This window comes from Drosophila ficusphila, unplaced genomic scaffold (genome assembly GCF_018152265.1).
Source record: "Drosophila ficusphila isolate 14025-0441.05 unplaced genomic scaffold, ASM1815226v1 contig_580, whole genome shotgun sequence".
Taxonomy (NCBI): Eukaryota; Metazoa; Arthropoda; class Insecta; order Diptera; family Drosophilidae; genus Drosophila; species Drosophila ficusphila.
The window spans coordinates 1102423-1118517 of record NW_025064510.1 but is presented as its reverse complement, the minus strand read 5'-3'; the positions used below and the strand labels follow the sequence as shown (position 1 = coordinate 1118517).

Here is a 16095-nt window from a genome sequence, read left to right as displayed (position 1 = left end):
ATCTGTACTTCTCTTTTGTAGCAGCCGAAAATATTGCAAGCTCTGATCAAGCGTGGTCAAATTCCCCCAACTTGAGCGAATTCTTAAACGCAGCGAGCGAAAGAGCGCGTTCTTGCTCTCCCTCGCTACCATCGATTTGTCTACAGCCAATGCAGGTATGCACTGACTTACGCTTATCAGCAGTAACTAGTACAGCAATTTCTTTAACAACGTCAACTGTAACATCAACAACAATTGCAACGTTATCTACTGCGCGCTTAACTGCATCAACAGCGACTTTGTCAACAAAAGCTTGCAGCACAAAAGCTTCGATGCCCGAAAAACAGAACAAAAGGAATACATATTTTAAGCTGGCTGTGCAGAGTGGTATGGATAGCTACATCCAAATCAAAAGGAAGCTGAGCCCTGTAATAGCTTAACTGCAAAAGAAACGCCCATGAATACAAACTGATTTTAGGTCTTGGCAGACGCCTCTGACATTGGACGGTCGAATCTAGTGAAGTCTAGAAAAGGAAGTCAAAGCCTCCGTCCATTTGTATTAGAGAAAAAAGCTCCAATGTTCTTGTCAACAAAATTATCGAACTTATTGGAAAGGATAACTTTCACATAATATCCCTTGTAAATGAAGTCTGAAAATAACTACAGAGTATAATCGAAATACCTTACCGATAATAAAAAGAACTTTTACACGGATCAGCTAAAAAGCAACAAGGGCGTGCAACTCGTACCTAAAGGCATAGAGTCCACTTAACGCCTGCAGAGATAACAAATGCGCTACAAGAGAAGGGATATGGTAATACAAGGTCATACTGTAAACTGCGCCCGGCACACTGCTCAGCGAGCAAAGATTACTGCGACTCAAAAAGTGAGGCTACTGCGGTGGCAGTCACTTTGCTAACTACAGAGGTTGCCCAGTCGCATCCATCAGAGAGAAACTAATGCCCGCACCCAAAATAAACAGTTGAGAGCTTCCAGATCAATCAACGAAGACTTCTTTTCGACTGCAGCCAAATCCTCACTGAAACCCATAAACTTTGACAAAAATGTGACATTCGCAAGCACTTTAAAATTAAGACTGTGCACAACTATGCAAGATTTAATGATAACCCAATATCTATTGATTCAAATCATGGTTTCACAACAATCCAAATAATGACCCCCCTACGGATATCAACGTGGAACGCAACGGCGTTTCACAGCATAAACTTGAGTTAGCTGAATTCCTACTCAACAACCACATCGACGTAACGCTGAAACACACCTTACAAACAAATATAATTTTCAACAACGAGGCTTTTCATTCTGCAGAACAAATCATCCAGATGTTAAATCACATGGTGGGACTAGAATTCTAACCAGCATCCGTATTAACAACTAATATCATAACAAATTTGCTAGAAACTACTTACAGGCCACATCTATAAATACACAGTAATACGAGTATCATAACAAATTTGCTAGAAACTCCTCACAGGCCACTTCTAGAAATACACAACTAAAAACTGGCTACCAACTTACACATTGAGCTAAGTCCTCATCTCAGCGATGAAGCCAAAATAGACAGCTTTGTTAATACACTGTAGTCTGTGCTCGTCTCTGCAGTTCGAGTTTCAACACCTTTTTTTTTCTTTAGACTTTGGTTGATTATTTTGAATCTTCTCTTACGAGACTAACAAAATGTGTTAAAATCTTAAAGTACTACATTATTCTAAGAGTTTGTTAAACTGTATTTATGTTAGACTGTCCTAATAATTGTCGCTGGATGGGACAGTTATTATGACGAAGGCGGGAACGGCTACATACCAACGTTAGTTCTCTAGTGAGGTGGTTTAGATGGGTTGACAGCTTTGTGTAGTCATTTTCCATGTGCTGCGCTATTACATCTCTGGCGGGGAGTATAATCAAATCTCTCTGAATAAATTCACTCCGAACGTACCACGGTGCCCCGGATCAGGATCTTTGCCTGGTCTCTCTGCACGATTTCTACGTTGCTGTTGCTGGCGCTTCCCCACAACTCGGAACCATAAGTCCAGTTATGTTTGTGCTCTGCTGGTTGGTAAGAGACTGTAGGTGGTGGTTGAACATTGTAAGCTGGGCTCGCATGACCCGATTTTATAACTCTTCCGAAACTTACGTTTTTATTAATAGCGAAAATACAAGTGAAAATCGGGCTGCTGACGAAAAGAAAACTTCAGGTGTCGATTTGGAGGGTATCAATGGTGTGTGGTGAGATCGTGCTGATGAGTTTGTTGTGTGGTCTCCTGCGCGTTTACTACACTTTTTGCTATTTGGCTCATTTTTTAATCCACACTTAGCAGAGGTATGCAGCCCTCCGCAAGCGACGCATGCAGTAAGATTTGGTGTGTCCGTATTTGGACCTTTGCTTCATGTATGTCTACTTTAGTCAAGGGGACTACGTGGAAGCTATCTTTACCAATCAGATCGATTATTATATTAACAAGGTTGTTGGAGTTTTTCTATCGAATATAAAGCGGAGGCGCCCACGCTTTCTTTTTGTCCGTATCCCAGACTGTAAAGGGGATTTCGTCGGGCGTGTCAGCCAAAAGTTCAAATCTATTTGCAGTATTAGAGTTTTGCACAGTTCCTTGGCTTGAGGAAGCCTGATTGATTTTTGTGACGTTACCCATTTTCCTGTCCTGTGGGCTTAGTTTTCTTTTAATGTTTATTTAGCGATCCATGCCAGTCTGTATGATCGAACCTTGCTTTTTATAAATCCGCTGGGACAGCAGGTAGAACTATCGACTGTATGGGGCATACAGACAAAACTGATTTTGTTGTTGTTGTCATTGCATTTACAGTTGCAATGACGTCACTGTGCTGGTAACCGTGGCGAGGCATGTGGGAAGTTGGGGTGAGGCAGGGCCAGGAAGAGGGGAAATACATTTAGCGCTTACCCCGCTTTGCACCGTCGCTGACATAGACGGAGAGAGAGATTTAACACCGCAAACGATAAATACACAATGCAACTAAAAGAAGACAAATCTACAAATCAAATAGCTCGTCCTTGAAAGCGACGCTTACGACGCTCCAAAGATCACCATCTGCAGCTTAGGTCATGCCTCACGCCAACTGACTAAAGCTTTACAGCAAGAAGAAGCATATGTCCAGCGCCGTTACATAGAGCAATTGTCGACATCTTGTGTAAAACACTCACTTTGGAGAGCTCAACCAAATCTAAGAAACTCATCGAAAAAGACTGTGATGTCTATTTGAAGTCGCACAGACGGCTGGACGCGCAGCGATGCAGCCCGAGCCAACCACCTAAAAAAATTTCTTCCAACCAAATCCTACCTCTAATGAGTTGATTTGATTACTGAGCTCCCATATTGTCCCGTTGTAATGTGGGTGGTTTCCCAGTGTCGAAAAAAAGGGAAGTTGTTGTAGGGGAAATAGCTAAAGCTATTGATTTCGGACGACACAGACGATTGACAGGATTTCGGGAAGTGTACCTCTTGCTATGCTCAAACTACCTCGCCGAATTGTCGTGCGGTCTTTCTACACTCCTATATGTCAATCGATCCCATTAGCTTAATATTTTAGGTACACGTATGACTGCGAGTTTATGGCTATTAAAAGTTGTGGGGTTGGCAAATAAAATAACTGTAATAGGCTAACGACTATAGCCAAGTGGTGTTTCGTTCTTTAGGCTGGGAATTAGATTTTAGTTAACCCATTTCTTTACCCTCCCTTCCTTTATCACATTAAATATTAATATGACCCTTTTAAAAGTTCTAGTTTTAATTCATATTAACACTCACCTGAACATGCTGTACTCGGGACGAGTAAATTAAGAAATTTGGCGATCATTTTAGATGTACATTTAAATAATTCAAATAAGTTGTACAATTTGATTATAAGATAGAGGCGAATCGTAAGACTTGGCCGTTGTGAGCGGTATTATAGACTGAACTTTATTCTCGAACATATCTTCTTAAAAGCTGAAAGCTAAAGTGAGCAGCGATAGGAGTATATACTTGCATTGGCATATTTTCCTTATGTTTATATATATCACGAGACGGCAGGCTAAGTGTTAGTTGGTGTGAGGGCCAGTCGTCTCCGTGGGAATGCATGGTCAGCATTTTAGGGCCGACTCGCTGGCCGGACACTTGAGAAGGAATGTGTTAGTTTGTATGGGCATATACAATGTATGTATTTATGTAATTAAAATAAGAATTGAAATCATTTGTATGTGCCCATACAACGGATATATTTATGTAATTAAAATAGAATTAAAATTATATACTCAGCTCGCTACACCTCTCCCGTTAAAATTAATGACGTATATTTATGAAGTCGTTCTAAAATAGTTTTAAAAGAATGAATATAAAATAATATAAAAATAAAGTTGAATGAAATAGTATGGAATGATATGCTAATGCATATCTGTTGGGTGTTGAATTGTTTTTATGTGGGTCTTATTTTTTAATTTTAAAATCTTTTTTTTTTTTTTTTTGTAATGTTAAAATAATGTAAAGTTAAAAGGAATTAAGAATTAATTAAAGGATATTGAAAAACTTTATATGTTCTTACATATACATATATATTTGTTTAATTAAACAATTAAAAATGGTTTTAATCTATATTTGCTTACTATCTGTTGTTTTTTCTTATTGTCTATGATTTTAACATTATTCCTGTCATCTATACCTATGACCTTAAATGGTCCTAAATAATTTCGATCTAATTTGTGACCGGTTTCATTCTTGAGTAAAACCTGGTCTCCGATTTTTAGGTCGAAGTTATTTACGTTTTTGTCGTATAGCGTTTTTCGCCTTCCTTTTTCCCTTTCTAGCATAGTTCTTGCTCGTTTGTATGCTGATTCTAACCTAAACTTAATTTCCTTAGCATAATCATCTATGTTATATATAGGATCTATTTGAGTTATTTTAGAAATATCTATAAATTTTCGAGCCGGTCTTCCAAACACTAATGGGCAATAATTATGCGTGACTGATGGTGTAGGGTTGCAAGAATAGGTAAAATATTTCAACCATATGTCCCAATCACTTTTGTCACTTGAAATATATGAACATATTCGTTAAACGTTCGGTGACTGCGTTCAATAGTCCCTAAGGTTTGATGGTGGTGTGCAGTCGATGAAATGTTGTCAATTTTCATATATTTGTCTGAGTATTTATACTCTGTGCCCATGTCTGCTAGAATAACCTTCATTGGGCCGTAAACGAGTATAAAGTTTTCAAAGATTGCTTTCGCAACGGCATTTGCGCTTTTATTCGGAATCGGTACTGTTACTAAGTATTTAGTTAAATCACAAATAATTGTGACTGCGTATTCGTTTCCCTTCTCCGAGCGCGGTAATGGGCCAATAGTATCAATTAATACTGTGTCAAAAGCTGATGGTCATTGGTGTTCTTGTATGAGTGATTGTCTTAGATTGTTGACAGGTCTGACATGTTTTTACGTATTTACTGACTACTTTTGTCATGTTAGGCCAATAGTAATGTCGCCTTATTTTTAATAATGTTCTTGTTATTCCTAAATGGCCTCCCTCGATTGGATCATCATGAAATTTTTTTAAGATTTCTCTTATACTTTTTTCATTGTTTTTGTCTACTATGGTCACCTCAGAACGTATTAGCTATTTGCGCTATTTGTACTTTTTGTAATGTACGGTTGCCCATTTCTTTGAAGTCTCGTAGTAATACTGATTCTAAAATCAGTGCGCTGGGTGCCATTTGGAATTGTTTTATGTTTTGCATTCCGGCCTGTATCTCAAGCCTTTGGAAAATTGTTTTAAATCTATTTTCCCATTATAGTACAAATCATCAATTCCAAATTGTGAAATTATTCGTTATCCTCGATTAAACAAACACTTATGTTTGACGAATTTAAGTTTCACATATTTCCTGATGTCATTGTTATTGACAACGTCGTAGACTCTGGGCTCCGGAAGCTCTTGCTTCTGCAAGGGTTCCTTTTCTGATTTCTGATCCTGGTTTTTACGAGTTTCTGACCTGGTTGTAATTTTCATTACCTGTCTGTTTATTGACTTTAGGTCATTTATTGTGATCCTGGACAGCGCGTCCGCCACACAATTATTTTTCCCCTTGAGGTATTTCGCAGTAAAATCGTATATTTCTAAATCTAGCCGCATTCTTGTTAATTTTGAACTAGGGTCTTTTATTGAAAATAAAAATAATTAATGGTCGATGGTCTGTTTTTACTATAAAATGTCTCCCGTAAACGTATGGTCTGAAATATTTTATGGCCCAGTGGATGGCTGCTAATTCTTGCTAAGTGGTTGACTTGTTGGATTCTCCTTTTGTGAACGATCGAGACGGATATGCAACTGGTAAGTGTTCTTGCGGAAGTACCGCTCCGCAAGCGTATTTGCTAGCATCTGTTGTTATACAAAATTTTTTGTTGAAATCTGGGTATTGTAAGAGTTTTGGGCTCATTAAGGCCTCTTTTAAATAATTAAATGCATCATTACAATCTTTGTTCCATTCGAAGTGGGCATTTTTCTTGCAAAGTTTTATTATACATATGTCTAGAATAATCTGCAAAAATTTTTATGACTCTTCTATAATAATTACAGAATGCTACGAATCTACGCGCCTCATCTGGGTTTTTGGACACTGGATAATTTTTAATTGCTTCGTATTTATTTTCTTCTGGTAATATACCCTTGTCTGTGCACCTATGACCTAGATAAGTAACTTCGTGCATAAAAAATGAACATTTTTTTGGATGAAGTTTTAAGTTACGGCAGAACTGAAATTCTTTTGTTAAATTGTTAAACATATGTTGTTCGGAGCATCCTATGACTACTAGATCGTCCATGTATAGGAACGCCTGTGATGGTTCTAGACCGGAAAATGCTAAGGTCATCATTCTCATGAATGAATTTGGTGCCACTTTTAGTCCGTATGGCAATCTCGTATAACGAAATGAACCTTTATTTGTAGAGAATGATGTAAGGTTTCTAGACCTTTCGGACAACTCTATTTGGTGAAATCCGGACATAAGGTCCAAGCAAGAAAAGTATTTAGCCCGTTCTAACTGATCTAATATATCTTCTATGCGTTGTAAAGGAAATTTGTCAGCTAATAATTTTTTGTTTATTTGTCTGTAGTCAACCACTAGTCTCCATCGTTTTTCTGTTGAATTTGGTAGACATTTTTTGGAACCAACAATAATGGACTGTTATATTCTGAAATTGAAGGTTCGACTATACCATCCTTTATTAATTTGTCAAGCTGTTTGTTTATTTCTGGATTTTCACTTTCTGCATTTCTATAATTTTTTATATATACTGGTGTTTTATCGCTTAAACGAAGTTGTTGTTTATAAAAATTGTTAGCTGATATCGGTTCCGATTCAAGACCGAATATATCACTATAAGTTGTACACAGTTCTGACAATTTTGTTTGGAATTGAGAGGGGAAACTTAGTTTTTTCAATACTTCTTTTGTTCTATTATTACTGTACCTGGGTTTGTGTTCCTTGGGCTTTTGTATGTCATAGTTTTCTAACGACTCGAATTTTATTGTATTAACATTTAAACTAATTGTTTCGGAGTTTGTATTTAAAAATCGGAATCGGAAAAATCGCATGGAATCGGAAAATCAGGTGGAACTCTTTGAAAATCTTGTGGTATAATGAAATTTTTTGTCCACTAGCGCTAAACCCAAGGATTTTATAGAACCTTGTCCAATTCCCGTAATATTGGAAATTTTAGAACTGTCAAATTCGGGGTACTCTTGATTACGTTGTTTGAGTAATGAAATCTCGGCTCCCGTATCTACTAACAATGTTAAATTTGTGTTGGTTTTTTCATTTTTAACTTTTATGAAAAAACTGAGGCTGATATTGATTTTATATATTTTTACTGTTCTTCTTCTACCGTCAAGGGGTCCTCCTTGATTTCCTGTGTGACCCTAACATTCTGATTAGAGTTATTTCCGCGGTTTGAGGAGTTTTGGGCTTCTTGCGGTGTGGTGTTGTTGTGATAATAGCCACGGTTATTGTAATTACCACGTCCACCACCACGGTTTCCTCTACCCCGGTATGTGTTATTTCCTCGGGAATTGTTATGGTAATACCGATTATTATAAAATAATACGGCGTTTGATTGTCCTGTTGCTTCTGTACAACTGTTGACACATTTAGTTACGGCTTCGGTTATGTTTGTGAACGTTCCCGCCTGCATGATAAGTTTTACCTTATCAATTGAGCAGTTTGTTGTCATTGCCTTCACTGCATTTTGGGTGCTATATTTAGATGCTAATTCTAATGATAAACCATCGTTTATATAAGCCCCTTGTAATGCTCTGGTCAAATCTTCTACTTCTTTGGCATATGCATTTGCCGTTTTGTTTTTCTGCTGTAAATTCATAAGTTTGGCTGATAGAACTTCAACCGACTCCCCTTTGACTGATTTACTCAGCTTTGCCACAATTGTTGCTATTGTGTTTTCCTCTCCAATGAGGTTGCGAGCATGTCCTTTTAATTTTGTCTTTATTAGTTGGACTACATCTATGAAACTTCGTAGATTTTCTGCTTTGCCATCAAACTCAGGATTGGACATTGGTTTGGGCCATTGTTGTCTCTTCCAAGTCCTCAGCTATGTTATTAATGTTTGCTGGATCCACCTTTACTTCTGTTTTGCAGACTTCTAATGGGCTTTCGAGCCCTAAGAAATCTTCACTGGTATCTTCTTTAAAAATATCAGCCAATGAATTATCGTGGACGTCTGTGTAAGCAATTGTTATATTTGCCTCTATTGGTTCTTTAAAGTTCTCTGGTATATGGAAAACAATCTCATACTTTTGGAGAGCTTTTCTTACAATAGATATAATCTGGTTATGTATAAGTATTACTTGACTTTCATGACAAGTAGATACTGATTCTCGACTTACTGCTATCGCTCTTCTTACTTTGTTGGCGTTAATGATAATTTCGCCCAAATGTTTTTCGAGCGTTTCTTTTCTTATGTGTGTATTTTTATTAACACACTTATAACTTCTGTAAGGATGTTTTCTGGGCCGGGGTACAGATCTCAGTCGAGTACCAGGGTCCTTTACAAGAATATTTGTAATTCACCGAAACGCAGGACAAGGGGGAAACGTCCCACAGGGGAAACGGATGATTTTGAGGGCCGAGTCTTCACCGGAGGCGAGGGAGGTAGGATCCGTAGACGACCTCTCCAGTACGGAACGCAATCCTCGGGTTACGATGTGTGTTTCGTGTGCGGGACGAAAAATCCACCGGGCTGGACCTTCGGCCGAGACCAAGCCGGGAGAATACTTTGCGGATGTGGGAGCAGGGTGGCTGGATTGGCGGATCCGGCGGGAAGCGCGTCCACGCTCGAGTCCCCAAACTACGGAGGAGGCGGGAGTTTTCGTGGGCAAATCAGGCGGGAAGGGTGTCCGCGCTCGAATCCCCAAACTACAGAGGAGATGGGGGAGTTAGTAGGCAGATCCGGCGGGAAGGGTGTCCGCGCTCGAATCCCCGGACTACGGAGGAGGTGGGAGAGTTAGTAGGCAGATCCGGCGGGAAGGGTGTCCGCGCTCGAATCCCCGGACTACAGAGGAGGTGGGAGAGTTAGTAGGCAGATCCGGCGGGAAGGGTGTCCACGCTCAAATCCCCGGACTACAGAGGAGGTGGGAGAGTTAGTAGGCAGAGCCGGCGGGAAGGGTGTCCGCGCTCGAATCCCCGGACTACAGAGGAGGTGGGAGAGTTAGTAGGCAAATCCGGCGGGAAGGGTGTCCACGCTCGAATCCCCGGACTACAGAGGAGGTGGGAGAGTTAGTAGGCAGAGCCGGCGGGAAGGGTGTCCGCGCTCAAATCCCCGGACTACAGAGGAGGTGGGAGAGTTAGTAGGCAGTTTCGGCGGGAAGGTTGTCCGCGCTCGAATCCCCGAACTACAGAGGTGGTGGGGAGGGGTTAGGTTTGATCCTGGTCTACGCAGGAAAAACGCACACTTCGTATATATTTCACAATTTATTCCGTATCACTTCAATAGAGTCAGCTACACCGTCGTAAACACGTGTGAGCCTGGTCGTACTAACCTCGACTATCTTGCTTTCAAAATGCTCGTTTACAAACGCCCGCGAAACACCGCGTGGGTCTTGGCTAACCCTCACTGTCGGAACATGTTGGCGATCTGCCGCTGTCGATCTCCCGGGCGCTGCAGTCGTACCAGATTCGGAGAGGTGAAATTCACTCAGCCGCTTTCGATAAGGGATGTTGTCGCAGCCATACCTGACTCTTGAGCGCCGGTCGCCATTCGCGTCTCCGCGGTACATGCCAGGCCAGAAATATCTCTGTGACAGGCGGGTGACCGTCTTTCGGACCCCCCAAGTGTCCTGCGGTCGGGGAATCGTGGCATTCATATAAGACGCGAGCTCTGTGGGGAGTGCGCACGCAGAGCTTCCACGGGAAGTAGTCCTCGTCGTCCGCTCGGTGACCCATGTTCCTATAGAACTTCTCAGGCTCGTCGCGCACCTTCTCTTTCATCTTCTTGATCCATTCGCACTGGTCCTCGAGCTCAACCGCTCCTTGGAGTACGTCGCGGGGCTGTCGCGAAAGTGTATCGGCTACGGCGTTCAGACTCCCTCGTCGGTAGCGCACGTCAAATTGGAACTGTTGAAGTTCCAATGCCCAGCGCGCTATTCGGCCGGAAGGACTCTCGATGGAATTTTACCATTTGAGGGCCAAATGGTCGGTAACGACCTCAAATCGGTAGCCCTCCAGGTAACACCGCATCTTCCTGATGGCCCAGATAATGGCCAGACACTCTTTCTCGGTCGTCGTGTAATTAAGTTCCGCGGGGGTTAGTCGGCGGCTGGCGAATGTGACGACCTTCTCTTGTCCCTCGATGCCCTGAGATAACACCGCTCCCAAGCCGACGTCACTCGCGTCAGTCTGCAAAATGAACTTTTGGTCGAAATCCGGACAACCCAACACGGGGGTAGTGGTCAGGCATCTTCTAATTTCTTCCAATGCAGCTTGCTGTTCCGGTCCGGTTCAGCAGCGCGGTGACTGGTTGTACGATGGTCGCGAAATTAGGAACGAATCTCCGATACCTGGATGCCATCCCGATCCATTGGCGGAGTTCCTTTAGGTTGGTGGGCGCCTTCAACCCCTTAATCGCGGATACCTTCTCTGGGTCTGCCTGGGCTCCTTCGCCGTGTTCTTCCGCCTCCGTCCCGGCAGATGTCTCGGTTGGTATTGTCGTGGCTCGTTCCGGCGTGGTGCCGGGAATCTCCGCTTCTCCTTGTCTGGCAGTCCCCAATTGGACTCTAGACTCGACAGGCTGTACTGCTTTTCCTCGTTGTCCAGCAGCCCCCGATTGGGCTCTAAGCTGGACAAGGTGTACTGCTTCTCCTCGTTCGTCTCCCCGGGGCATGAATACCGGGGTTAACAACTGCTCTCCTACTACTTGGGATTCCGGCCGCAAATAGAGGGTGGCTTGCCCGCATTGCAAGCGCGTTCCTGTTGCTTCAAGGTGGGCATCACCAACATGGGTAATTGTAGGGGAGACCGGGGGTCGTGAGACACGGGGGGTCGTGAGACGCGCTTACAGCCCTGAACTAAAAAGCGCGACATCTACCAGCTGACTGTGAAACTTCTTGCTTGTTTCCAATCTTCATTTCCACATCACAAATATTCCGCTCATGCCGATTCTTTATGTCTTCCCAAATGGCAACTCCAATTTTGTGATCGAAAGTTTTGTAGACCATTCGTTTTTGCTGTCTTTTCGCTTTGTTTTACAAGCTATTTGCGAGAGTGCATACATCCGAAACATTCCTTGGTGAGTAGCCTTTTGACACCCGGAACAAATTTTGCATAAACATTTAATGCATCCGTAAAGCAGAAGCCATATTTAAAATATAGCTATTGGGGGGGTCGTGAGACAACGTTCTCGGGGGGTTATGAGACATTCTATTACCGCGTCATCTAGGAACATAAAATTGTATTTTATAGCCTGATATAGTGTTTCTGTACACAACCAAAACGTTTAATGATAATTTTGATATTTTTGATTGATTCAGTGTTTTTGATGATCGTTTTTTCTTTCTTTAGTCATCATGGTGCGTCATAAGTATAGTCAGACTGCCAAATCTGCGATTGATGTCAATGTTTTTGTGGCTGCTATAAAAGAGGTTGCTATCGAGAAAAAGCGGCTACGGTCCGTTGGTAGATCATATAATATATATATTATAATTGTATATATATAATTATTAAAGATTAAAATAAAAAATTTTGATAAAATTAAGCCATTTTCATTCTTATAAATTTGTGTCTCACAACCCCCCGAACATTGCGAAAATCCATAAAAAACAACTTTTGAGCAGGCTGGGAAAACTTGAAGGTCGAACTAAAATTTCAACTAATTATACTCTTGTCTGAGTGAAATTACACTGAACTATGATTAAAAAATTTGTACGGGCAGAAAAATGGCTTTTCTATTATATTTTTTGTCAAAAAACAAAACCCGTCTCAAAACCCCCCCGGTCTCCCCTACTGTGGTTCCCGCCAACGTGATCGGGGTTCGCCACGACTTCGTCACGTCCAGACATGACCGATCGGCGTATCGGCGGGGGCGTCTACCCACTTTCCTGCGATTTTGGTCGCGGCCGTGATGAGCCCACCGTGTATTCTTAACGGGGGTTTGGTTGGGGTCGGGTCGCTGCTTCGTGTGTCTCCGCCGTACCCGAATTCCGACGAAGACTTTCTCCGTTTCCCGAGGCATTCCGGCGGCAGCATCCTATAGTTAGAACTCCTACTCGGCCGCAGTCCCAACAGAAGTCGCGGCGTGGGTTGCGGCAGTCTCGGCGGAAGTGTCCGTTCTCGCAGCAGCGGCCGCAGGCCTGCTGCGCGTCTATTCGGGGGTCCCTTGCCCGATCATCCGGTGAGTCGCGTATTCTGTCGGCATGATAGGCTCCGAGTCCCGGAAGGGGTTTGGCAGCCGTCGAATTCGCGATCCCTCGTCGTTTCCGGTCGTCATTACTGGGGCTTCACTTCGAGTCGGTTCGAGTTGCTTGATACTCTCATACTCGGTAGCCATGTAGGTCAACTGTTTCAGCGTCGTGAACTCGTTGCGCTTGATATACAGTCGGTACTCTGGGGCCATGTTTTCATATGCTCGGTATAGCTCTTCCTCTTCTCGGTATCCGGCCTGCTGCATCTTCGTCCTGAGCTCGATCATATATGTCTTGAAAGGCTCTCCTTTTCTTTGCACGTGCGTCCGTATCTCGTCCTCTAATCTTTCGAAGTACCGAGGAGGTAAGAAGAAATCTAGAAATTCCTTCCGGAAAGTTCCCCAAGAGGCGGACTGTAGATGGCTAGTGCGAAACCACCGTGCCGCCGGGCCCTCAAGGATTTCGGACATAGTCCGGGGAATCTCTTCCGGGTTTATCCTGTACGTCGTCATCTTCTCCTCGAGTGCGGCTATGAGCGTCAACGGGTCTGTGCTACCGTCGAACCGTAGGTTCCACTTATGGATCTTCTCGGGGATCAAATGCTGGGTGGAAGTCGTATTACTTCGGGCCTCCTGTCCCCGTGGATCCGTGACCACGCGGGGAGCTGTCGGCGGCACCAGGAGGCCGGGGTGTTACGGGGTGTTCCGGGGTGTACCCCTCGATAACGTGCTGGAATCTCGATCGGCACAGCGTCAGAGACGGTAGGGACCCGGAGGGACTCCGTAAATTGGTCGGTCTCGTCCTTCTTCCATGTTGGGACAGGACTCGGGGCCCGACTGCTATACCGTTCCTGCAGCTCGGCCAGTCGATTCCACACTCGTTGTGGAAAGGATCCTGAACTGACCAGGTTGGCGAACGCCTTCCTGACCTCTTCGACGGTACCGTCAGCTTTAAAGCCGAACTCGACGGCAAGGGAGTTGAGCTCGTCTCTTCGGCGGGCATAAATCCAGCGAACTCCTACACCAGGGTTTTTGATAAAATCGGCTTCTTCGTACTCGCCGTCTGATCCCTTAGGAGTACTCATCGTGTTGTCTTCCAGGGCGTACCTCTTACTTATATCCTCCTATTTCCTCCTGGCGGGTCGTCGCGTCTCCGGGTGACTCTTCCTGTCTTTTAAGTGGGTCTTTAGGCCACTTCGGTAAATCCCTAGCTAGTCTCGGTGTTCCTGCTCGGGCGCCACTTGTAAGGATGTTTTCTGGGCCGGGGTACAGATCTCAGTCGAGTACCAGGGTCCTTTACAAGAATATTTGTAATTCACCGAAACGCCGGACAAGGGGGAAACGTCCCACAGGGGAAACGGATGATTTTGAGGGCCGAGTCTTCACCGGAGGCGAGGGAGGTAGGATCCGTAGACGACCTCTCCAGTACGGAACGCAATCCTCGGGTTACGATGTGTGTTTCGTGTGCGGGACGACAAATCCACCGGGCTGGACCTTCGGCCGAGGCCAAGCCGGAAGAATACTTTGCAGGCACAAGAGTCTTGAGTTTTCGCGTCGGAGGCGAAAAATTCGCAGGGCTGGACCTTCGGGCGAGGCCAAGCCGGAAGAATACTTTGCAGGCACAAGAGTCTTGAGTTTTCGCGTCGGAGGCGAAAAATTCACAGGGCTGGACCTTCGGGCGAGGCCAAGCCGGAAGAATACTTTGCAGGCACAAGAGTTTTGAGTTTTCGCGTCGGAGGCGAAAAATTCACAGGGCTGGACCTTCGGCCGAGGCCAAGCCGGGAGAATACTTTGCGGATGTGGGAGCAGGGTGGCTGGATTGGCGGATCCGGCGGGAAGCGCGTCCACGCTCGAGTCCCCAAACTACGGAGGAGGCGGGAGAGTTAGTAGGCAGATCCGGCGGGAAGGGTGTCCACGCTCGAATCCCCGGACTACAGAGGAGGTGGGAGAGTTAGTAGGCAGATCCGGCGGGAAGGTTGTCCGCGCTCGAATCCCCGAACTACAGAGGTGGGGGGGGAGGGGTTAGGTTTGATCCTGGTCTACGCAGGAAAAACGCACACTTCGTATATATTTCACAATTTATTCCGTATCACTTCAATAGAGTCAGCTACACCGTCGTAAACACGTGTGAGCCTGGTCGTACTAACCTCGACTATCTTGCTTTCAAAATGCTCTGAGCCTCGTTTATAAACGCCCGCGAAACACCGCGTGGGTCTTGGCTAACCCTCACTGTCGGAACGAATTCTACCAGGAGCCCGAGGACGGTCGCGTTAGGCGTCGAAGATGGCCTATCCCGCGATCCTCTGCCGGCGAGGAAGAAAACTCGAGGAGCTCACGTCTGCTCCGTACCACGATCCCGGAAGCCAAGAGGAGTTCGAGAGGCATACGTCCGCCCCGTTCCGCGAACCCGAGAGAAGGGATCGAGGAAACCACGCTCCCTCTCTGCGTGACCCTCTTCCCCCTTTTTCCCGCATTCGGGATTTCTGGTATTTTCCTACTGTCGAAATCCTAACTCCTTTGCTTATCTAGTATTTAAGGTGTCTCGGCTAAATATCGGTAGGCGTTGCTACCCCGGACTTGGATCTTAGATGTAACTTCTTTATAGTGGTTGTAACTTAATATTTAATATAATTCACGATAAGTCTCTTAAGACTAACTTGGTTATGGTTATGATTGTGGCGTACCCGCCTTCTAGGTGGGTTCGTCACACTTCTCAAAATCTCGGTCTTTTTATTAGCCAAGAATTTTTCTAGTCTTAACCATTGGCTACTCATTAGCCTGATTAGCAATATTTAAGCTGATATTGAGTTGTATATTTCCTGCCAGCATTTCGTTGCGGTCTAGGACAGATTCTACTTTTACTTGAGGAATAGTTGATAGTATTATTGCCTTTTGTGTGCTTGAGCAGCTTATCTATGGTGAAAACCGTAAGCCAAACTCTTCCATGTACTTATATTCGAAATCATATATTGTAATTGGCTTATTATGTTTTCCTAAAATGAACTTACTTCTGTTAACGAACTCTGGGTGTTCTATAATTACCTTCTCTAAAGCATCCTTAGTTGTAGACATTTCCCTGTACCGCTATGCTAAAATTTATCCCTTAGATTTAAAAGCTTGTATTTAATATTTAAATTCTTTGATAAAAATATGAGTAATTTATTATTTATTTATTTATTGTACTC

At 43.8% G+C, this 16095-nt stretch overlaps 1 protein-coding gene across 1 annotated transcript; it reads right to left on the bottom strand.

Annotated features, from left to right (window-relative positions):
• Positions 1-12871: 12871 nt before the first annotated feature.
• On the bottom strand, positions 12872-13995 carry LOC122320486 (activity-regulated cytoskeleton-associated protein-like). Its single transcript, XM_043208594.1, has 2 exons — positions 13638-13995; positions 12872-13575 (listed from the first exon to the last, which is right to left on the bottom strand). Exons 1-2 carry the CDS (start codon positions 13993-13995, stop codon positions 12872-12874), a joined length of 1062 nt encoding a protein of 353 aa, XP_043064529.1.
• Between the last annotated feature and the right edge of the window lie 2100 nt (positions 13996-16095).

What these genes read in the sequence shown, in the direction of transcription:
- LOC122320486 (XM_043208594.1), bottom strand. Translation starts at nt 13,995, where the DNA reads ATGAGTACTCCTAAGGGATCAGACGGCGAGTACGAAGAAGCCGATTTT. An exon ending in GCCGATCGAGATTCCAGCAC is followed by an intron (nt 13,576 to 13,637) that starts GTTATCGAGGGG and finishes TGCCGCCGACAG; the next exon opens with CTCCCCGCGTGGTCACGGAT.